A 23,923-nucleotide genomic window follows, 5' to 3' on the forward strand; every position below is an offset into this window, starting at 1 on the left:
TGCCTGTAGTGTAGTGTAGCGTCTGCCTGTAGTGTAGTGTAGCGTCTGCCTGTAGTGTAGTGTCTGTCTGTACTGTAGTGTCTGTCTAGTGTAGTGACTGTCTGCCTGTAGTGACTGTCTGTACTGTAGTGTAGTGACTGTCTGTACTGTAGTGTAGTGACTGTCTGTACTGTAGTGACTGTCTGTACTGTAATGTAGTGACTGTCTGTACTGTAGTGTCTGTCTGCCTGTAGCGTCATGTCTGTCTGCCTGTAGTGTAGTGTCTGCCTGTAGTGTAGTGTAGTGTCTGCCTGTGGTGTAGTGTCTGCCTGTGGTGTAGTGTCTGCCTGTAGTGTAGTGTAGTGTCTGCCTGTAGTGTAGTGTCTGCCTTTAATGTAGTGTAGTGCAGGGTAGTGTCTGCCTGTCGTGTAGTGTCTGCCTGTAGTGTAGCGTAGCGTCTGCCTGTAGTGTAGCGTAGCGTCTGCCTGTAGTGTAGCGTAGCGTCTGCCTGTAGTGTAGCGTAGCGTCTGCCTGTAGTGTAGCGTAGCGTCTGCCTGTAGTGTAGTGTAGCGTCTGCCTGTAGTGTAGTGTAGCGTCTGCCTGTAGTGTAGTGTCTGTCTGTACTGTAGTGTCTGTCTGTACTGTAGTGTCTGTCTAGTGTAGTGACTGTCTGCCTGTAGTGACTGTCTGTACTGTAGTGTAGTGACTGTCTGTACTGTAGTGTAGTGACTGTCTGTACTGTAGTGACTGTCTGTACTGTAATGTAGTGACTGTCTGTACTGTAGTGTCTGTCTGCCTGTAGCGTCATGTCTGTCTGCCTGTAGTGTAGTGTCTGCCTGTAGTGTAGTGTAGTGTCTGCCTGTGGTGTAGTGTCTGCCTGTGGTGTAGTGTCTGCCTGTAGTGTAGTGTAGTGTCTGCCTGTAGTGTAGTGTCTGCCTTTAGTATAGTGTAGTGTCTGCCTGTAGTGTAGTGTCTGCCTTTAATGTAGTGTAGTGCAGGGTAGTGTCTGCCTGTCGTGTAGTGTCTGCCTGTAGTGTAGCGTAGCGTCTGCCTGTAGTGTAGCGTAGCGTCTGCCTGTAGTGTAGCGTAGCGTCTGCCTGTAGTGTAGCGTAGCGTCTGCCTGTAGTGTAGCGTAGCGTCTGCCTGTAGTGTAGTGTAGCGTCTGCCTGTAGTGTAGTGTAGCGTCTGCCTGTAGTGTAGCGTCTACCTGTAGTGTAGTGTAGCGTCTGCCTGTAGTGTAGTGTAACGTCTGCCTGTAGTGTAGTGTCTACCTGTAGTGTAGTGTAGCGTCTACCTGTAGTGTAGTGTAGCGTCTACCTGTAGTGTAGTGTAGCGTCTGCCTGTAGTGTAGTGTAGCGTCTACCTGTAGTGTAGCGTCTGCCTGTAGTGTAGTGTAGCGTCTACCTGTAGTGTAGCGTCTACCTGTAGTGTAGCGTCTACCTGTAGTGTAGCGTCTACCTGTAGTGTAGCGTCTACCTGTAGTGTAGTGTAGCGTCTACCTGTAGTGTAGTGTAGTGTCTACCTGTAGTGTAGTGTATACCTGTAGTGTAGTGTAGCGTCTGCCTGTAGTGTAGTGTAGCGTCTACCTGTAGTGTAGCGTCTGCCTGTAGTGTAGTGTAGCGTCTACCTGTAGTGTAGCGTCTACCTGTAGTGTAGCGTCTACCTGTAGTGTAGTGTAGCGTCTACCTGTAGTGTAGTGTAGCGTATACCTGTAGTGTAGTGTAGTGTAGCGTCTGCCTGTAGTGTAGTGTAGCGTCTGCCTGTAGTGTAGTGTAGCGTCTGCCTGTAGTGTAGTGTAGCGTCTGCCTGTAGTGTAGTGTAGCGTCTGCCTGTAGTGTAGTGTAGCGTCTGCCTGTAGTGTAGCGTCTACCTGTAGTGTAGTGTAATGTCTGCCTGTAGTGTAGTGTAGCGTCTGCCTGTAGTGTAGTGTAGCGTCTGCCTGTAGTGTAGTGTAATGTCTACCTGTAGTGTAGTGTAGTGTCTACCTGTAGTGTAGTGTAGTGTCTGCCTGTAGTGTAGTGTAGCGTCTGCCTGTAGTGTAGTGTAGCGTCTGCCTGTAGTGTAGTGTAGCGTCTACCTGTAGGGTAGTGTCTGCCTGTAGTGTAGTGTAGCGTCTGCCTGTAGTGTAGTGTAGCGTCTACCTGTAGTGTAGTGTAGCGTCTGCCTGTAGTGTAGTGTAGCGTCTGCCTGTAGGGTAGTGTCTGCCTGTAGTGTAGTGTAGCGTCTGCCTGTAGTGTAGTGTCTACCTGACACAGATCGTCCTTGATGATTTAGTAAAGCTAACACTGGTCCAAATGGAGACCTAAATGGAACAGGGATGTTTGTGGTCCTCAGTCCTGTCTGGTGGTGGGGCCTGTGACCTACTTACCCCAGCAGATAACACACTGGGGTGTCTGGATAAAGGGAAGGGCTGAATGGTGTGTGTGGCTCAGTTGGTAGAGCATGACGCCTGCAATGCCAAGGGTCATGGGTTCGTTTCCCGCTGAGGCCACCCATACGTGAAAATGTATGTACGCATGACTGTCTTTGCACTAAGTCTCTTTGCACTAAGTCTCTTTGGACTAAGTCTCTTTGGACTAAGTCTCTTTGGACTAAGTCTCTTTGGATAAGTCTCTTTGGACTAAGTCTCTTTGGATAAGTCTCTTTGGACTAAGTCTCTTTGGACTAAGTCTCTTTGGATAAGTCTCTTTGGACTAAGTCTCTTTGGACTAAGTCTCTTTGGACTAAGTCTCTTTGGACTAAGTCTCTTTGGACTAAGTCTCTTTGGACTAAGTCTCTTTGGACTAAGTCTCTTTGGACTAAGTCTCTTTGGATAAGTCTCTTTGGATAAGTCTCTAGTATCTGCTAAATGGCCTTCTGTTAGAACAGCACTGTGTTGTGTGGGATTCTAACCAGCATGGACAGTCCTTTTCTAGAATGACCTGGTATTATATGTGTGAGGTCAGCTCCCTCCAGGGTAACACTGTGGTGAGATTGACTGGATGATAAAACTCACCACACACACAGACCAACCAGCAGTGATTTGTGTGTGTGACCGTTACTAGTTAGGTGTGTGTGCTGTGTTGAGTGTTCTACAGTATCTGCTGTAACAACCAGCGAGGAGGAGAGGCTAGGAGGAGGAGGAGAGGAGGTCATGGGAAATGAGGGGAGTGATTGGAGTGGCAGAGGGATGACAGTTTATTTCCCCCACGCATTACTACACACACACACACACACACACACACACACACACACACACACACACACACACACACACACTGTACACAGCACACTGCAGTTATAGACGACAGTACACTGTTTCACCCACGCTCATTCAGCAGTCACTCGCACATGCACCACCCATTATTACATTCAAGTAAACAGATGCAATTCCAAACCACACATTCACATTACAGTCTCTCAACTCAACCTCCTCGCGCTGATGTAACCTCCAGTTAAATAAACTGTCCCACATACTGACCTCACTTAACCTTCCATCTAGCCTGCCAGGTCTTATCTGTCTCATAAACAGCTGAGGGTGAAGTGGAGGAATGTACACAGGACCTACAGAACGGAGCAGAGTGGATCAGAGCAGAGTGGATCAGAGCAGAGTGGATCAGAGCAGAGTGGATCAGAGCAGAGTGGATCAGAGCAGAGTAGAGGCCACGTCTCCTGTTAGTCCACTAGCCTTAATAACAGACAAGGAAACAGGTATGACATAAGGACAGTTGGCATCAGAATGCTTTGTGTATATAATGACTCTAGCTCCACCCCAACCATATCACCTCTATGGATCTAAGCCACGCCCACATCCCCTCTGATTAGTGCTTTGGTTAGCCTGGTTCCTCCTGAAAGATCCATTCTGGCATTAACCGTGTGCTGCCAGAGAATGGCCCTGCCAGCGCCACAACAGTGAGCCAAGATGGAGCTCAGTGGCTCCAATAGAGCCAGTCGCAGAGCAGCTGGTGTGATATTAAATATTAAGAGTGTGACCAGCTCCACCGCGGGCCTGCTGCTTTTGTTTGGCAGCCATGCTGGGCCTCTGATGGATAATAAGACCTGGGACCAGTCAGGCTAATGGGCTTCACAGCCAGGGAGATATTACACCTAGCCAGTAGCCTCAAAGCCAGGGAGATATTACACCTAGCCAGTAGCCTCACAGCCAGGGAGATATTACACCTAGCCAGTAGCGTCACAGCCAGGGAGATATTACACCTAGCCAGTAGCCTCACAGCCAGGGAGATATTACACCTAGCCAGTAGCTTCACAGCCAGGGAGATATTACACCTAGCCAGTAGCGTCACAGCCAGGGAGATATTACACCTAGCCAGTAGCCTCACAGCCAGGGAGATATTACACCTAGCCAGTAGCCTCACAGCCAGGGAGATGTTACACCTAGCCAGTAGCCTCACAGCCAGGGAGCTGTTACACCTAGCCAGTAGCTTCACAGCCAGGGAGATATTACACCTAGCCAGTAGCCTCACAGCCAGGGAGATATTACACCTAGCCAGTAGCCTCACAGCCAGGGAGATATTACACCTAGCCAGTAGCCTCACAGCCAGGGAGATGTTACACCTAGCCAGTAGCCTCACAGCCAGGGAGATGTTACACTTAGCCAGTAGCCTCACAGCCAGGGAGATATTACACCTAGCCGGTAGCCTCACAGCCAGGGAGATATTACACCTAGCCGGTAGCCTCACAGCCAGGGAGATATTACACCTAGCCGGTAGCCTCACAGCCAGGGAGATGTTACACCTAGCCGGTAGCCTCACAGCCAGGGAGATGTTACACCTAGCCAGTAGCCTCACAGCCAGGGAGATGTTACACCTAGCCAGTAGCCTCACAGCCAGGGAGATAGTACACCTAGCCAGTAGCCTCACAGCCAGGGAGATGTTACACCTAGCCAGTAGCCTCACAGCCAGGGAGATGTTACACCTAGCCAGTAGCCTCACAGCCAGGGAGATGTTACACCTAGCCAGTAGCCTCACAGCCAGGGAGATGTTACACCTAGCCAGTAGCCTCACAGCCAGGGAGATGTTACACCTAGCCAGTAGCCTCACAGCCAGGGAGATATTACACCTAGCCAGTAGCCTCACAGCCAGGGAGATGTTACACCTAGCCAGTAGCCTCACAGCCAGGGAGATGTTACACCTAGCCAGTAGCCTCACAGCCAGGGAGATGTTACACCTAGCCAGTAGCCTCACAGCCAGGGAGATGTTACACCTAGCCGGTAGCCTCACAGCCAGGGAGATAGTACACCTAGCCAGTAGCCTCACAGCCAGGGAGATGTTACACCTAGCCAGTAGCCTCACAGCCAGGGAGATGTTACACCTAGCCAGTAGCCTCACAGCCAGGGAGATGTTACACCTAGCTAGCCATGCAGACCATCACAACTAGCCAGTTGTATGATAGCCAATACCACACACACCTACTATGGGCAGCATTCTTCAGGATTTGTTCAGCTGGTATAGTAGTTGTTCAGTGTAGTGTATCGTCGGTCTTGTTGACTTGCTGTTCAGTGCGTATGTACAGCTGATATGGTCTACTGAAGACATCCATTCAGACCAGACAGGAAGTATCTCTGAGAGGATGCAGCGATCCTAGCTGTCACTCAGCTGTCATCTTTAATGATACGCTCCTATCCTCCCCGAAGTCTCTCCTCGTCTCCTCACCCCCCCTTTCTTCTCGTTTATCCAGCTCTTTCCTCCCTGTTAGTGGGTGACTACTGAGCAGGAACAGATTGGAACCCTTGTTGTCGTGACGTCTGGAGGACATAGATATTACAGCTTGTCAGACCTCTGATGTTATCTGGGTCGTGTGTGTACTGTTGATTGACAGGCCTCTCTCTTTGTTGCAGACGCCTTTGTGAACAGCCAGGAGTGGACTCTGAGCCGATCAGTACCAGAACTCAAAGTGGTGAGTCTGAAATTGGATACTAACACTCCAATGAGTCTTCTCCTGGACGTACATGTACACAGACCAGGAATGAGGTCAAAACTTGAAACAGAATATAATTGCCTTCCTCAATATTCATGTATGCATCTGAGGCAGTCTTCTTCTGAAGCTCTTCTCAGCTTTATCCACTGCAGCACAACCATCCTGATTATTACAAGCCAATGTAGAAGATATGCAAAACCAGGAAACAACCTCACTTCCCTGTTCTTCTTCCTCCCCCAGGGCATTGTGGGTAACCTGGCCAGTGGGAAGTCTGCACTGGTCCACAGGTACCTGACAGGAACATACGTCCAGGAGGAATCTCCAGAAGGTAAGTCCAGGGTGCTCTCTACTGCTCACCAGGTCTCTGTCTGTACCCGTGTGTGTCTGTACCCGTGTGTGTCTGTCTGTGCCAGTGTGTGTCTGTCTGTGCCAGTGTGCGTCTGTCTGTGCCAGTGTGCGTCTGTCTGTGCCAGTGTGCGTCTGTCTGTGCCAGTGTGCGTCTGTCTGTGCCAGTGTGCGTCTGTCTGTGCCAGTGTGCGTCTGTCTGTGCCAGTGTGCGTCTGTCTGTGCCAGTGTGCGTCTGTCTGTGCCAGTGTGCGTCTGTCTGTGCCAGTGTGCGTCTGTCTGTGCCAGTGTGCGTCTGTCTGTGCCAGTGTGCGTCTGTCTGTGCCAGTGTGCGTCTGTCTGTGCCAGTGTGCGTCTGTCTGTGCCAGTGTGCGTCTGTCTGTGCCAGTGTGCGTCTGTCTGTCTGTGCCAGTGTGCGTCTGTCTGTGCCAGTGTGCGTCTGTCTGTACCAGTGTGCGTCTGTCTGTACCAGTGTGCGTCTGTCTGTACCAGTGTGTGTCTGTCTGTACCAGTGTGTGTCTGTCTGTACCAGTGTGTGTCTGTCTGTGCCAGTGTGCGTCTGTCTGTGCCAGTGTGCGTCTGTACGTACCAGTGTGCGTCTGTACGTACCAGTGTGCGTCTGTACGTACCAGTGTGCGTCTGTACGTACCAGTGTGCGTCTGTACGTGCCAGTGTGCGTCTGTCTGTGCCAGTGTGCGTCTGTCTGTGCCAGTGTGCGTCTGTCTGTACCAGTGTGCGTCTGTACCAGTGTGTGTCTGTCTGTACCAGTGTGTGTCTGTCTGTACCAGTGTGCGTCTGTCTGTGCCAGTGTGCGTCTGTCTGTGCCAGTGTGCGTCTGTACGTGCCAGTGTGCGTCTGTACGTGCCAGTGTGCGTCTGTACGTACCAGTGTGCGTCTGTACGTACCAGTGTGCGTCTGTACGTGCCAGTGTGCGTCTGTCTGTACGTACCAGTGTGCGTCTGTACGTGCCAGTGTGCGTCTGTCTGTGCGTACCAGTGTGCGTCTGTACGTACCAGTGTGCGTCTGTACGTACCAGTGTGTGTCTGTACGTACCAGTCTGTGCCTGTCAGTGGATGACTCTGAAATGGCACCCTTTTCACTACTTTGTAGTAGGGCACTATATAGGGAATAGGGTGCCATTTCAGATACAGCCCATGTCTGTCAGTCGATAGCAGTGTGGTTGGTTAGGAAAAAGCTTCCTAGAAGCCTTAACCTCTATGGGCAAGGTGGCACGTCACCGTCCCACTCTATTCAACAGCCAGTGGAAGAGCGTGGCGCGAAATACAAAATCTCAAAAATGCAATAATTTCAATTTTTCCTAGGACATTATGTTATACAATACATGCATGTTTTGTTCAATCAAGTTCATATTTATATCCAAAAACAGCTTTTTACATTGGCATGTGATGTTCAGAACATGCATTCCCACCCAAAACTTCCAGTGAATTTACTAAATTACTCACCATAAACGTTGACAAAATACATAACAATTATTTTAAGAATTATAGATACAGAACTCCTTTATGCAATCGCTATGTCAGATTTTAAAATAGCTTTTCGGCGAAAGCACATTTTGCAGTATTCTGAGTACATAGCTCAGCCATCACGGCTAGCTATTTTGACACCCGCCAACTTCGGGGCTCACTAAACTCAGAATTACTATTAGAAAAATAGTTTTACCTTTGCTGATCTTCGTCAGAATGCACTACCAGGACTGCTACTTCCACAAGAAATGTTGTTTTTGTTCCAAATAATCCAAAGTTATGTCCAAATACCTCCGTTTTGTTCGTGCGTTCAGGTCACTATCCAAAGGGTAACGCGCGAGCACATTTCAAGACAAAAAAATTCTAAATGTTCCTTTACCGTACTTATAAGCATGTCAAACGCTGTTTAAAATCAATTTTTATGGTATTTTTCTCGTAAAATAGTGATAATATTCCAACCGGACAATAGTGTATTCATTCAAAGAGGAAAAGGAAAAACAGCATGGTCGCCGGACCGCGCATCTCCAATCTCTTTTTCACCAGGCAGACCACTGACAAACTGAGCTACCATACTCTGCCCAGAGACAGGAGACGCCTCAATCAGCTTTCTGAAGGCTTTAGAGAGCCAATGGAAGCCTTAGAAAGTGCAACGTAACCCCAGAGATACTGTAGTTTCGAAAGGGAATAGAAAGAACTACAAATTGTCAGACAGGCCACTTCCTGCTTGGAATTTTCTCAGGTTTTGGCCTGCCATATGAGTTCTGTTATACTCAGACACCATTCAAACAGTTTTCTATCCAAATCTACTAATAATATGCATATTCTCGTTTCTGGGAAAGAGTAGTAACCAGTTTAAATCGGGTACGTTTTTTTTATCCGGCCGTGGAAATACTGCCCCCTAGCCCAGACAGGTTGACAAATTAACCAGGGTGCCGTGCTCACGCTTAACTACACCGCCTGCTTAACCCAACTACAAGGAGCTGGAGAGAGCAGTATGTTATTCCTGGAGCTTCTCTCCCTGTTACCTCTCCTCTCCTCCACTCCAGGCTGTCTCTCAATAGTCCAGTGTCCTCTCCTCCACTCCAGGCTGTCTCTCAATAGTCCAGTGTCCTCTCCTCCACTCCAGGCTGCGTCTCAATAGTCCAGTGTCCTCCTTTAATGATCTCCTCTTCCCGTGTTCAGCTGCAGTAGTCTGAAAGAAGTGGACAGGTACCAGTCAGATACATGGTAGTCATCACTCAACTGTCGTATTGCTTTCAGCTTTCCTGTGGCTTCATATCAATGCAGATGAAGGAAAGGAGATTAGGAGAGGAAGTCACCAGACACTATTGCGATGCAGCCCTTCATGTAGCGTTAGCGTGTTAGCATCATCAGTACAGTCCAGGCCCTGAGGAGACAAACAGCCATACTCTGCATCCATTATTGAAGCTAAGAGGAGGCACCCTGCCAGCTCTGCTCACCCAGATATGGGAGCCCTCTCTACGCTCTACTTTCAGAGACCTAAGCATGTTAATATTTCAGCACTAACAGTCATGTTCCTATGAGTCTGTGTAGAAAACGTTGCCTCATAAATGTACATTTGGCATTTTAGTCATTTAGCAGTCGCTCTTATCCAGAGAGACTTAACCCCAATTGTTCCTTTAAGTGTCTTGCTCAAGGGCATATTGACATATTTTTGAAAACTAGTCGGCTCAGGGATTTGAAACCGCACCGTTTCGGTTACTGGCCCAATGGTTTTAACTGCTAGGCTACCTGCCGCCCTATAGATGGGCTTAGATAGTCCTATAGTGGGACAGCCCAGTGAATATTCAGACACCTACTGGAAGGTTCAACGTTTAAATGCAAGAGTAAAACTGTCGGATGATCTGAGTCCCCCAATGTATTTGTCTGTCAGTCACTCTTCCTAGCTGCTGGCTTGAGTCTGTGCATGCCAGTGGCAGGCTCAGGAATATCCAAAAAGAAAAATGTCAACAACTCAACGGGTGTTTTTCGCTTCTTTGCCTCTTGATTATAACAGTTAGCTGCCAAGAGAAACATAATCCAGCATTTGAAGGCAGAATAATGTGTTTTAGCGAAGCTAAAACGACAAGCCTTAGGTCTTTGATCCAGGCAAATTCTTGGCACCGCCGCCCATCTAGGAAGTGTTTCCACCCAAAAGAACTCTGTCTCTTTGATATAATTGTCGCATGACCAATGGCCTAACAAAAATAGAAAATCCCTGCTTGATCACACACACTGTCTTAACCACCTATCTAAAAATGGATGCTCCCAAGACGGTCCCCAGTTCTCCTGGTAATTGATTGAGTTGTAGGCTGCTGTAGTTGCTCCTACGGCCTAGCCTAGTAACCACCTAACCACACAGCTGCAGAGCCGCTAACCAGGCCTATTCTTAGTGTGTAGACTGGAGTCTGCAGAGGGAATGGCAGCTAGTACTGACTGCTGTGGTGGTCTCTCCCAGGTCCTCTCAGACACACAGCGTATGAATGGACACATTATGATAGGTTATAATACACCAACCCAAACACACCTGGCTCTTTTCACAACGCTCTCACAACGTCACCGCAACGTGCTGGCTGCCATGTTAACACAACGTAAGGGCCCAGTGTAGATAGCGTAAAGCAGGATAGTTGTGTGTGAGGTTATGGTAGGTCATGTGACAGACAGCGTCGTCGTGTTAAGAGTTTTTAGGAAGCTTGCCTCCACAGCTACTAGGATCTGTGCTCTTCTACCACCCACTGACTGACCAGGGATGATGTGAAAACCCCACTGTACTCTCCCTACCCCCTCTCCTCTCACAGCTCTAGGCTGTACACTCAACCTGCGATGCTTGGTCTTCTCTCTAGCCTCTCTGACCTAGGGTGAATCTATGCAGTGTCTCTGTATTCTCTCTCTCTGTCTGTCCCTCTGTCTGTCTCTCTGTCTGTCCCTCTGTCTCTCCCTCTGTCTGTCCCTCTGTCTGTCTCTCTGTCTGTCTCTCTGTCTGTCTCTCTGTCTCTCTCTCTGTCTGTCCCTCTGTCTGTCCCTCTGTCTGTCCCTCTGTCTGTCTCTCTGTCTGTCCCTCTGTCTGTCCCTCTGTCTGTCTCTCTGTCTGTCCCTCTGTCTGTCCCTCTGTCTGTCCCTCTGTCTGTCCCTCTGTCTGTCCCTCTGTCTGTCCCTCTGTCTGTCCCTCTGTCTGTCCCTCTGTCTGTCCCTCTGTCTGTCCCTCTGTCTGTCCCTCTGTCTGTCCCTCTGTCTGTCCCTCTGTCTGTCCCTCTGTCTGTCCCTCTGTCTGTCCCTCTGTCTGTCTCTCTGTCTGTCTCTCTGTCTGTCTCTCTGTCTGTCCCTCTGTCTGTCCCTCTGTCTGTCCCTCTGTCTGTCCCTCTGTCTGTCTCTGTGTGTCCCTCTGTCTGTCCCTCTGTCTGTCCCTCTGTCTGTCCCTCTGTCTGTCCCTCTGTCTGTCTCTCTGTCTGTCCCTCTGTCTGTCTCTCTGTCTGTCCCTCTGTCTGTCTCTCTGTCTGTCCCTCTGTCTGTCTCTCTGTCTGTCCCTCTGTCTGTCCCTCTGTGTGTCCCTCTGTCTGTCTCTGTGTGTGTGTTTAATTTGAACTGAGAATATAACTCGCCTGCACCTTGGATTAGCTTTTATTTCCTGTCTTTTTTCTTGGCTGCATTTGTAACTAGCTGACGTGGATGCAGGTAACTATCCTCTTGTCTCATTCTGTGTGTCTGTCTGTCTCTGTGTGTCTGTGGCCCTTGTGGAATGTTTTCCTCTCTGCTCTAGGGCCTTATCATTTCACAGTAGCAGCTTGATAATAGGTCAGGTTGCCCATAATCATTCCAGATATCACCACAACAATGCATTCTGTAGCTAAAGTGCTACTCTGAATGGCCACAAGCCAGGTAACTCCCACTTGGACAATCTAGTGTGACAGTCAAGCGAGCAGCTAGATGATGAACCTGATCAAGTTGCTGCTGTGCTAACATTTAGCTTGTTGCTTCACGTAGCTAACCCTCTCCTTTTCACTCTGTCTGTTTAATTTGTGGAGCCACAACTCACCCCTTCTCTATATGTACACACACACACACACACACACACACACACACACACACACACACACACACACACACACACACACACACACACACACACACACACACACACACACACACACACTGAGCAGCTGACTCAGCAGAGAGCCCAGCCACAGAGCTGCACCGAGGGGACTGATACTTTAATACAACAGAAAACACAACAACACAGCACACTACCTCCAATGGGGCGCCAGGTAGCCTAGTGGTTAGAGCGTTGGACTAGTAACCAGCAGGTATCCTAGTGGTTAGAGCGTTGGACTAGTAACCAGCAGGTAGCCTAGTGGTTAGAGCGTTGGACTAGTAACCAGCAGGTAGCCTAGTGGTTAGAGCGTTGGACTAGTAACCAGCAGGTATCCTAGTGGTTAGAGCGTTGGACTAGTAACCAGCAGGTATCCTAGTGGTTAGAGCGTTGGACTAGTAACCAGCAGGTAGCCTAGTGGTTAGAGCGTTGGACTAGTAACCAGCAGGTAGCCTAGGGGTTAGAGCGTTGGACTAGTAGCCAGCAGGTAGCCTAGTGGTTAGAGTGTTGGACTAGTAACCAGCAGGTAGCCTAGTGGTTAGAGCGTTGGACTAGTAACCAGCAGGTAGCGTAGTGGTTAGAGCGTTGGACTAGTAACCAGCAGGTAGCCTAGTGGTTAGAGCGTTGGACTAGTAACCAGCAGGTAGCCTAGGGGTTAGAGCGTTGGACTAGTAACCAGCAGGTAGCCTAGTGGTTAGAGCGTTGGACTAGTAACCAGCAGGTGGCCTAGTGGTTAGAGCGTTGGACTAGTAACCAGCAGGTAGCCTAGTGGTTAGAGCGTTGGACTAGTAACCAGCAGGTAGCCTAGTGGTTAGAGCGTTGGACTAGTAACCAGCAGGTAGCCTAGTGGTTAGAGCGTTGGACTAGTAACCAGCAGGTAGCCTAGTGGTTAGAGCGTTGGACTAGTAACCAGCAGGTAGCCTAGTGGTTAGAGTGTTGGACTAGTAACCAGCAGGTAGCCTAGTGGTTAGAGCGTTGGACTAGTAACCAGCAGGTAGCCTAGTGGTTAGAGCGTTGGACTAGTAACCAGCAGGTAGCCTAGTGGTTAGAGCGTTGGACTAGTAACCAGCAGGTAGCCTAGTGGTTAGAGCGTTGGACTAGTAACCAGCAGGTAGCCTAGTGGTTAGAGCGTCGGACTAGTAACCAGCAGGTAGCCTAGTGGTTAGAGCGTTGGACTAGTAACCAGCAGGTAGCCTAGTGGTTAGAGTGTTGGACTAGTAACCAGCAGGTAGCCTAGTGGTTAGAGCGTTGGACTAGTAACTGAAAGGTTGCGAGATCAAATCCCCGAGCTGACAAGGTAAAAAATCTGTCGTTCTGCCCCTGAACAAGGCAGTTAACCCACTGTTCCTAGGCCGTCATTGAAAATAAGAATTTGTTCTTAACTGACCTGCCTAGTTAAATAAAGGTTAAATAAAACATTTTTTATATATATAAAATGAGGATTTTCTCTGCATACAAGTACGAGGGTGTGTGTATTTTGGTGCATATTTATTATTAGGGATTTTCCATACACATTTTCTTACTTTTCCTGTGCATGGATGGAGTCCACTTGGAGCTGCTTGGAGAGCAGAGAGGCCCTCTCTCTTCAAGAGGCCCTCGCCAGAGCGCTCAAAATACCCACCATGCTTTAGTCTATAACAGGACTGTGCCCCCGCCGCCTCTTTCCTCCCCCATGCCCCACCCAGCCCTCCGCCAATCTCCCCCTGAGCAGATTGGAGTGGGCTTCCTTCCATAACCCCGCAGCTGGAAAAATACTTTGGGAAGAGCTGCTGCTGTGTGGTGCTGGCTGGCTGGCTGACCCATGGCCTAGCCTCTTCCTGTTACCCTGACACACACGCACGCACGCACGCACGCACACACACACACACACACAAACAGCCAGTTAACCATGTCATTATGGGGTTCCCTGCCTGGCCTGGCTCTCATTCCAACCCCCAAACACCACAGATATGGTTAGCAGCGGCTCTCATTCCAACCCCCACACACTACAGATATGGTTAGCAGCGGCTCTCATTCCAACCCCCACACACCACAGATATGGTTAGCAGCGGCTCTCATTCCAACCCCCACACACTACAGATATGGTTAGCAGCGGCTCTCATTCCAACCCCCACACACCACAGATATGGTTAGCAGCGGCTCACATTCCAACCCCCAAACACTACAGATATGGTTAGCAGCGGCTCTCATTCCAACCCCCAAACACCACAGATATGGTTAGCAGCGGCTCACATTCCAACCCCCAAACACTACAGATATGGTTAGCAGCGGCTCTCATTCCAACCCCCAAACACTACAGATATGGTTAGCAGCGGCTCACATTCCAACCCCCAAACACTACAGATATGGTTAGCAGCGGCTCACATTCCAACCCCCAAACACCACAGATATGGTTAGCAGCGGCTCACATTCCAACCCCCAAACACCACAGATATGGTTAGCAGCGGCTCACATTCCAACCCCCAAACACCACAGATATGGTTAGCAGCGGCTCTCATTCCAACCCCCAAACACCACAGATATGGTTAGCAGCGGCTCTCATTCCAACCCCCAAACACCACAGATATGGTTAGCAGCGGCTCACATTCCAACCCCCAAACACCACAGATATGGTTAGCAGCGGCTCTCATTCCAACCCCCAAACACCACAGATATGGTTAGCAGCGGCTCTCATTCCAACCCCCAAACACCACAGATATGGTTAGCAGCGGCTCACATTCCAACCCCCAAACACCACAGATATGCTTAGCAGCGGCTCTCATTCCAACCCCCAAACACTACAGATATGGTTAGCAGCGGCTCTCATTCCAACCCCCAAACACCACAGATATGGTTAGCAGCGGCTCACATTCCAACCCCCAAACACCACAGATATGGTTAGCAGCGGCTCACATTCCAACCCCCAAACACCACAGATATGGTTAGCAGCGGCTCACATTCCAACCCCCAAACACCACAGATATGGTTAGCAGCGGCTCACATTCCAACCCCCAAACACTACAGATATGGTTAGCAGCGGCTCTCATTCCAACCCCCAAACACCACAGATATGGTTAGCAGCGGCTCACATTCCAACCCCCAAACACCACAGATATGGTTAGCAGCGGCTCTCATTCCAACCCCGAAACACTACAGATATGGTTAGCAGCGGCTCTCATTCCAACCCCCAAACACCACAGATATGGTTAGCAGCGGCTCACATTCCAACCCCCAAACACCACAGATATGGTTAGCAGCGGCTCACACACTTCAGACCTGAGCTATATTAGAGGGTATTTTTACAGTTAAACGGTGTGGAAGTTGACAGGTTGATTATCACTTTATTTTCAGACATCATTTTGTGTGTAAAAGTGCGCTTCATGCCATACACACTAAGTTCCCTATAACTTGGGGATGCAATGTCTTGCTATAGGAGACAGACCACTCTAAAGTGTGTTGGTGTTTCTGCTTTAAGGGGTGCTAGACTGATGGCCAGTCTCTTTAACCAGGGACTAAACCCCGTGTTGTTGTCCCCCTGTGGGTCTAGGGAGTCAGACAGGGTTTTGCAGAAGGTCGATGATGATGATGATGATGACGACTCCACATGGTGTGTCCTGAGGCCAAGGTTAGGTCTCAGTGTGCGACACGTTCTGACAGTGTGTTCAGTCTGTCCTGGACCTGGCCTCGTTGTTCTCTCTCTCTCTTCATCTCTCTCTCTCTTCATCTCTCTCTCTCTCTTCATCTCTCTCTCTCTCTTCATCTCTCTCTCGCTCTTCATCTCTCTCTCCCCTTCTCTTCATCTCTCTCTCCCCTTCTCTTCATCTCTCTCTCTCTCTCGTCATCTCTCTCTCTCTTCATCTCTCTCTCTCTTCATCTCTCCCTATCCCTACATCTCTCCCTATCCCTACATCTCTCTCTCTCCCTACATCTCTCTCTCCCTACATCTCTCCCTCTCCCTACATCTCTCTCCCTACATCTCTCTCCCTACATCTCTCCCTCTCCCTACATCTCTCTCTCCCTACATCTCTCCCTCTCCCTACATCTCTCTCTCCCTACATCTCTCTCTCCCTACATCTCTCTCTCCCTACATCTCTCTCTCCCTACATCTCTCTCTCCCTACATCTCTCTCTCCCTACATCTCTCTCTCTCCCTACATCTCTCTCTCTCCCTACATCTCTCTCTCTCCCTACATCTCTCTCTCTCCCTACATCTCTCTCTCTCCCTACATCTCTCTCTCTCCCTACATCTCTCTCTCTCCCTACATCTCTCTCTCCCTCTCCACATCTCTCTCTCCCTCTCCACATCTCTCTCTCTCCCTACATCTCTCTCTCTCCCTCCACATCTCTCTCTCCCTACATCTCTCTCTCTCCCTACATCTCTCTCTCTCCCTACATCTCTCTCTCTCCCTACATCTCTCTCTCTCCCTACATCTCTCTCTCTCCCTACATCTCTCTCTCTCCCCCTTCATCTCTCTCTCTCTCCCCCTTCATCTCTCTCTCTCTCTCCCTCCCCCTTCGTCTCTCTCTCCCTACATCTCTCTCTCTCAGTGCAGGCAGATAGTTAGATGTCAGTAATGCTATGCTACGTGACACTATGTTACACCAGTGATTCCCATCCTTGTTTGGTTACTGTACCACCAACTGAATTTTGCTCTGCCCAGAGAACCTATGAATTTTACCAGTAGGTCTTCTCAGGTACTCCCCGTGGATAGGCCAAGTACTCCCCGTGGATAGGCCAAGTACTCCCCGTGGATAGGCCAAGTACTCCCCGTGGATAGGCCAAGTACTCCCCGTGGATAGGCCAAGTACTCCCCGTGGATAGGCCAAGTACCCCCGTGGATAGGCCAAGTACCCCCCCGTGGATAGGCCAAGTACCCCCCGTGGATAGGCCAAGTGCTCCCCGTGGATAGGCCAAGTACCCCCCGTGGATAGGCCAAGTACTCCCCGTGGATAGGCCAAGTACCCCCCCCGTGGATAGGCCAAGTGCTCCCCGTGGATAGGCCAAGTACCCCCCCGTGGATAGGCCAAGTACTCCCCGTGGATAGGCCAAGTGCTCCCCGTGGATAGGCCAAGTGCTCCCCGTGGATAGGCCAAGTACTCCCCGTGGATAGGCCAAGTACCTCCCCGTGGATAGGCCAAGTACTCCCCGTGGATAGGCCAAGTACTCCCCGTGGATAGGCCAAGTACTCCCCGTGGATAGGCCAAGTACTCCCCGTGGATAGGCCAAGTACTCCCCGTGGATAGGCCAAGTACTCCCCGTGGATAGGCCAAGTACTCCCCGTGGATAGGCCAAGTACCCCCAGAGGTCTTAGTACCCCTGGTTGGGAACCACTGAGCTACATGACACTCCCCAAGGCTGGCTCTCCAAGGCTGCTTAAGCCCCGGGACAGGAAGTACTTTACCACTCCCCCCCCTTGGTCACGGCCCATACCCTCTGACCTTTTCGTCTGAGGTCAAGGTTCATAGGTCAGCATAAGAGCATCTAGGCCAGAGAATAGGGTGTTGGTGGAGGACAATTGAAGGTCATATTGTGAGAGAACGTCATTCTAACAGTTCTCACAGATAAAACATGTTTTTTTGAGGAATGACCTGCTGGAATGTGTTACACACACATACACACACATACACACACATACACACACATACACACACATACACACACATACACATACACATACACACACACACACACACACACACACACACACACACACACACACACACACACACACACACACACACACACACAGAGATGTCATCTCTGTGTGTGGTTTACCTGTACAGCAGCATTCCTCTCATTCTCCTGTGGGTAGTCATTATCACCATCTAGTCCTGGACAGCTGACATCTTCTGTGTGTGTGTGTCCATTGATCATGTCTCCTTATCACTACCATAACCTCATCAAATCATGTTTACTAGCCATTTATTACATCATCAACAGTTAATTGAATTCACTCTAGCTGGTCTAACTCTATATAGCTATCCTGCTGAGATATCAACAGATGAAATGTGACATTGGACTAAAAGCTAAGTGACTTTAGTTCTACTGTGGTTATTGATGTAGTATTTGATCCGTCTCCATGTTCGTCCCTCTCCTCTCTCTCATCCTATGTGTTGTTCCTGCAGGGGGCCGTTTTAAGAAGGAGATAGTGGTGGACGGACAGAGCAACCTATTGCTAATCAGAGACGAAGGAGGCCCTCCAGAGGCTCAGGTTGGGATTACAGCTGTATTAACATGGCTGTATTAACATGGCTGTATTAACATGGCTGTATTAACATGGCTGTATTAACATGGCTGTATTAACATGGCTGTATTAACATGGCTGTATTAACATGGCTGTATTAACATGGCTACATGGCTGTATTAACATGGCACTATCATCTGTGGGTTGATGACAGGGTGGGTTTCCTGTACACAGACTAAACCGATTTAGTGCGAGAGTAAAACTCCACTTTATTGGAGATTCTCTGTTGATCATCCTTTTTAATCCAGAACCAGTGTTAGTCTGGGTCCTGGAAACGGATGCTCTCTAACCTAACCACACATGCAGTCTGAACCACTAACCCGTGTTAAAGCGACAATCCTTATTTGAAACAATATCAAAGCATAGCCCCGCCCCTGTTTTGGTAAAAAGCTGAGAAATGTTGCCACTCTCTAGTTCATAGGGTTATGGACACCTGCACTGACCATCCATATCATATCAAATGTAGCATTTTAACCAGGTTTTCAGGCTATACAGTGTGTGTTTACATACATTGGCGTAAAACAAGCTTGTATTTTGGTTTCTGATGGGCTACGACAGTTGAACTAAGCTCATGAGGCAAGTTATATTCTTCAAGAATCAATGGGTATACATAATTCATTTAGATGTAGCAATAGATTCAGCAACTAAGGGTTCTAGCTTTAACCTTAACCTCTCTCGCTCTCCCCTTTCTCACCTCATTCCCCTCTCTCTCGCTCTCCTCTTTCTCACCTCATTCCCCTCTCTCTCGCTCTCCTCTTTCTCACCTCATTCCCCTCTCTCTCGCTCTCCTCTTTCTCACCTCATTCCCCTCTCTCTCGTTCTCCTGCTCTCTCACTTTCCCCTCTCTTCCTCTGTCTCTCTCCCGCTCTCTCACTTTCCCCTCTCTCTTCCTCTGTCTCTCTCCCACTCTCTCACTTTCCCCCCCTCTCTTCCTCTGTCTCTCTCCCGCTCTTTCTTTCCCTCCTCTCTCTTCCTCTCTCTCTCTCGCTCTCTCACTTTCCCCCCTCTCTCTTCCTCTCTCTCTCCCGCTCTTTCTTTCCCCCCTCTCTCTTCCTCTGTCTCTCTCTCGCTCTCTCACTTTCCCCTCTCTCTTCCTCTGTCTCTCTCCCGCTCTTTCTTTCCCTCCTCTCTCTTCCTCTCTCTCTCTCGCTCTCTCACTTTCCCCCTCTCTCTTCCTCTGTCTCTCTCCCGCTCTCTCTTTCCCCCCTCTCTCTTCCTCTCTCTCTCTCGCTCTCTCCTTTCCCCCTCTCTCTTCCTCTGTCTCTCTCCCGCTCTCTCACTTTCCCCTCTCTCTTCCTCTGTCTCTCTCCCGCTCTCTCACTTCCCCCTCTCTCTTCCTCTGTCTCTCTCCCGCTTTCCCCCTCTCTCTTCCTCTGTCTCTCTCCCGCTCTCTCACTTTCCCCCCTCTCTCTTCCTCTGTCTCTCTCCCGCTCTCTCTCTTTCCCCCCTCTCTCTTCCTCTGTCTCTCTCTCGCTCTCTCACTTTCCCCTCTCTCTCTTCCTCTGTCTCTCTCCCGCTCTTTCTTTCCCTCCTCTCTCTTCCTCTCTCTCTCTCGCTCTCTCACTTTCCCCCCTCTCTCTTCCTCTGTCTCTCTCCCGCTCTCTCACTTTCCCCTCTCTCTTCCTCTCTCTCTCCCGCTCTCTCTCTTCCCCCCTCTCTTCCTCTGTCTCTCTCCCGCTTTCTCACTTTCCCCCCTCTCTCTTCCTCTGTCTCTCTCCCGCTCTCTCTCTTTCCCCCTCTCTCTTCCTCTGTCTCTCTCCCGCTCTCTCTCTTTCCCCCTCTCTCTTCCTCTGTCTCTCTCTCGCTCTCTCACTTTCCCCCTCTCTCTTCTCTCTCTCTCTCTCTCTCCCCCCTCTCTCTTCCTCTGTCTCTCTCCCGCTCTCACTTCCCCCCTCTCTCTTCCTCTCTCTCTCCCGCTCTTTCTTTCCCCCTCTCTCTTCCTCTGTCTCTCTCTCGCTCTCTCACTTTCCCCTCTCTCTTCCTCTGTCTCTCTCCCGCTCTTTCTTTCCCTCCTCTCTCTTCCTCTCTCTCTCTCGCTCTCTCACTTTCCCCCTCTCTCTTCCTCTGTCTCTCTCCCGCTCTCTCACTTTCCCCCCTCTCTCTTCCTCTCTCTCTCCGCTCTCTCTCTTCCCCCTCTCTCTTCCTCTGTCTCTCTCCCGCTCTCTCACTTTCCCTCTCTCTCTCCCGCTCTCTCCTTTCCCCTCTCTCTTCCTCTGTCTCTCTCGCTCTCTCTCTTCCCCCTCTCTCTTCCTCTGTCTCTCTCCCGCTTTCCCCCTCTCTCTTCCTCTGTCTCTCTCCCGCTCTCTCACTTTCCCTCCCTCTCTTCCTCTCTCTCTCCCGCTCTCTCTTCCCCCTCTCTCTTCCTCTGTCTCTCTCCCGCTCTCACTTTCCCCCCTCTCTCTTCCTCTGTCTCTCTCCCGCTCTCTCTTTCCCCCTCTCTCTTCCTCTGTCTCTCTCTCGCTCTCTCTTTCCCCCTCTCTCTTCCTCTGTCTCTCTCCCGCTCTCTCACTTTCCCCTCTCTCTTCCTCTCTCTCTCCCGCTTCTCTCTCTTCCCCCTCTCTTCCTCTGTCTCTCTCCCGCTCTCTCTTTCCCCCTCTCTCTTCCTCTGTCTCTCTCCCGCCTCTCTGCTTTCCCCCTCTCTCTTCCTCTGTCTCTCTCCCGCTTTCTCACTTTCCCCCTCTCTCTTCCTCTGTCTCTCTCCCGCTCTCTCACTTTCCCCTCTCTCTTCCTCTGTCTCTCTCCCGCTCTCTCTCTTTCCCCCTCTCTCTTCCTCTGTCTCTCTCCCACTCTCTCATTTCCCCCCTCTCTCTTCCTCTGTCTCTCTCCCGCTCTCTCACTTTCCCCTCTCTCTTCCTCTGTCTCTCTCCCGCTCTCTCTCTTTCCCCCCCCTCTCTCTTCCTCTGTCTCTCCAGTTTTCCCTGTGGGTGGATGCAGTGATATTTGTGTTCAGTCTGGAGGATGAGATCAGTTTCCAGACAGTCTACCATTACTACAGCCGCATGGCTAACTACCGCAACACTGCTGAGGTACCTCTGGTGCTGGTGGGGACGCAAGGTGAGAGCAACACACACACACACACACACACACACACACACACACACACACACACACACACACACACACTGGCACGCAGAGACACACACACACACACACACACACACACACACACACACACACGCAGAGACACACACACACTGTGCATGAACAGAATACTTGGTTGCACCATAGTTCCATACCCTTTGTTGCATCTTTCCTCCAGCTATCTGAAGTCCCTTCCTTGGAGTGCCTCTGCCCCCTAACGCCTGTTTGGAATTACTGCAATAAGACATGCACTTCCTCTCTGTCAGCACTAGAGGGCGCCACATGATTGGCTATTTCTGTGATTGCAGACGCTATCAGCTCAGCCAATCCCCGGGTCATCGATGACACGCGAGCACGCAAGCTGTCCAACGACCTGAAGCGCTGCACCTACTATGAGACGTGTGCCACCTACGGCCTCAATGTGGAACGGGTCTTCCAGGACGGTAAGACTACTCCACCGGAGATGTTATAGAAAACTAAGATAACTCACCCTTTGAGTTGTCTGTTCTAACTCAACAATAACTGTAGATCATGGATTCATCTATGTCCATTCATTCAACACAACTTAGATACAGGAAGTTGGGAGACAGACTTATGAGAATAGACATTTTAGAATGTGTTTATGCAGGTTAAATGTTTCTCACAGGTTGTGGATTTGGTTTCATTTGGGGTAGCAATTATCAGCCATAAAATACAGTTGGTCAGCTGAACCCACTACCTGTAATTCATACATCTCTACAGTGTGCAGCCAAAGCTCCTTCCTTCCTTTATAAAGACATGACAGGAAACAGCAAGGTGACATTCCCCCTGATGACTGGCCGTTTGCTTGGTCGTAATCATCTGTCAATGAACTATTAAATGGACCCTATTTAGCTGAACAGAACCGCAATTCCATTTTATAATACAGGGAGGGGAGCGGGCTGAGTCACAATGTCCCTCTTATGGACAACGGCGCCCAGTCCAGCAGCACCAGCCATTCGCTGGCCACGTCACATGATCTTAACCAGGATGGAGAAATACATTAAACACATGAGGAATGAGAGGGAGAGGATGGCTCAAGAAATATGGCTGACCTTTGACTTCCTTTCCACCAAGAAATATGGCTGACCTTTGACTTCCTTTCCACCAAGAAATATGGCTGACCTTTGACTTCCTTTCCACCAAGAAATATGGCTGACCTTTAACTCCAAAATATTATATGGCTGTTCTTGGACTTCCTTTTCCATCAAGAAATATGGCTGACCTTGGACACCCTTTGCCCCTGAGAAATATGGCTGATCTTTCATTCCCTCTTCATTAAAGTGTCCATGTCTCCATAGAAAGTATGAGAAGGTCTGCACTCACTACTGTAAGTCTCTGGATAAGAGCGTCTGATCGGCTCCATGAAGCCACAGTGTTGTCTAGCTAGACTCTGTTCAGAATGGACCTGTATGGTCTATAGCAGCTTGTTGGAGGCGACGTCTTCTAGAAGTCTTCACTATACTACTATAGTGTGGTCACCCATGTTAATACCAGGTAGGAGCCCTGCTCCAGTAAGAGTCAATCCTGAGGCTGTTCTGCTATATCACCTATATTAATCACCAAGCTGTAACTCATTAATAAAGCTGGGGTGTCATCATGGGCCCAGCTAGGCTGTAATTAGTGAAATATATGGCATGCAATCAGTGGTTCATTACCACCAGCCCCCGATACACCAAATCATCCTCCACAATGACACGTCTCTCTCTGTGTGTGTCTCTGTGTCTCTCTCTCTGTGTCTCTCTCTGTGTGTGTCTCTCTCTGTGTGTGTCTCTCTGTGTGTGTCTCTCTGTGTGTCTCTCTGTGTGTGTGTCTCTCTGTGTGTGTCTCTCTCTGTGTGTGTCTCTCTCTGTGTGTGTCTCTCTCTGTGTGTGTCTCTCTCTGTGTGTGTCTCTCTCTGTGTGTGTCTCTCTCTGTGTGTGTCTCTCTCTGTCTGTGTCTCTCTCTGTCTGTGTCTCTCTCTGTGTGTCTCTCTCTCTGTGTGTCTCTCTCTGTGTGTCTCTCTCTGTGTGTCTCTCTCTGTGTGTGTCTCTCTGTGTGTCTCTCTCTGTGTGTGTCTCTCTCTGTGTGTGTCTCTCTCTGTGTGTGTCTCTCTCTGTGTGTCTCTCTCTCTGTGTCTCTCTCTCTCTGTGTGTCTGTGTCTCTCTCTCTCTCTGTGTGTCTCTCTCGCTCTGTGTGTGTCTCTCTCGCTCTGTGTGTGTCTCTCTCGCTCTGTGTGTGTCTCTCTCGCTCTGTGTGTGTCTCTCTCGCTCTGTGTGTGTCTCTCTCTGTGTGTGTCTCTCTCTGTGTGTGTCTCTCTCTGTGTGTCTCTCTCTGTGTGTGTCTCTCTCTGTGTGTCTCTCTCTGTGTGTCTCTCTCTGTGTGTGTCTCTCTCTGTGTGTGTCTCTCTCTGTGTGTGTCTCTCTCTGTGTGTCTCTCTCTCTGTGTCTCTCTCTCTGTGTGTCTCTCTCTCTGTGTGTCTCTCTCTCTGTGTGTCTCTCTCTCTGTGTGTCTGTGTCTCTCTCTCTCTCTCTGTGTGTCTCTCTCTCTCTGTGTGTGTCTCTCTCTCTCTCTCTGTGTGTCTCTCTCGCTCTGTGTGTGTCTCTCTCGCTCTGTGTGTGTCTCTCTCGCTCTGTGTGTGTCTCTCTCGCTCTGTGTGTGTCTCTCTCGCTCTGTGTGTGTCTCTCTCGCTCTGTGTGTGTCTCTCTCGCTGTGTGTGTGTCTCTCTCGCTCTGTGTGTGTCTCTCTCGCTCTGTGTGTGTCTCTCTCGCTCTGTGTGTGTCTCTCTCGCTCTGTGTGTGTCTCTCTCGC

The 23,923-nt window shown here is 49.8% G+C and overlaps 1 protein-coding gene across 10 annotated transcripts in view; it reads left to right on the top strand.

The window, feature by feature from the left end:
- The window catches only part of LOC106575459 (arf-GAP with GTPase, ANK repeat and PH domain-containing protein 1), a 295,680-nt gene that overhangs the window by 126,354 nt on the left and 145,403 nt on the right, over positions 1–23,923 (top strand). For 6 of the 10 annotated variants that reach the window (XM_045698088.1, XM_045698089.1, XM_045698087.1 and 3 more), the window contains exons 2-7: positions 5,816–5,874; positions 6,136–6,223; positions 11,382–11,396; positions 17,916–18,001; positions 20,947–21,088; positions 21,424–21,558. In XM_045698088.1, coding sequence (XP_045554044.1) covers positions 5,816–5,874; positions 6,136–6,223; positions 11,382–11,396; positions 17,916–18,001; positions 20,947–21,088; positions 21,424–21,558 — 525 coding nt within the window. The remainder of the gene's footprint in view (positions 1–5,815; positions 5,875–6,135; positions 6,224–11,381; positions 11,397–17,915; positions 18,002–20,946; positions 21,089–21,423; positions 21,559–23,923) is intronic. The other 4 variants (XM_045698090.1, XM_045698091.1, XM_045698086.1 and 1 more) reach the window with 1 other exon arrangement.

This window comes from Salmo salar, chromosome ssa16 (genome assembly GCF_905237065.1).
Source record: "Salmo salar chromosome ssa16, Ssal_v3.1, whole genome shotgun sequence".
Taxonomy (NCBI): Eukaryota; Metazoa; Chordata; class Actinopteri; order Salmoniformes; family Salmonidae; genus Salmo; species Salmo salar.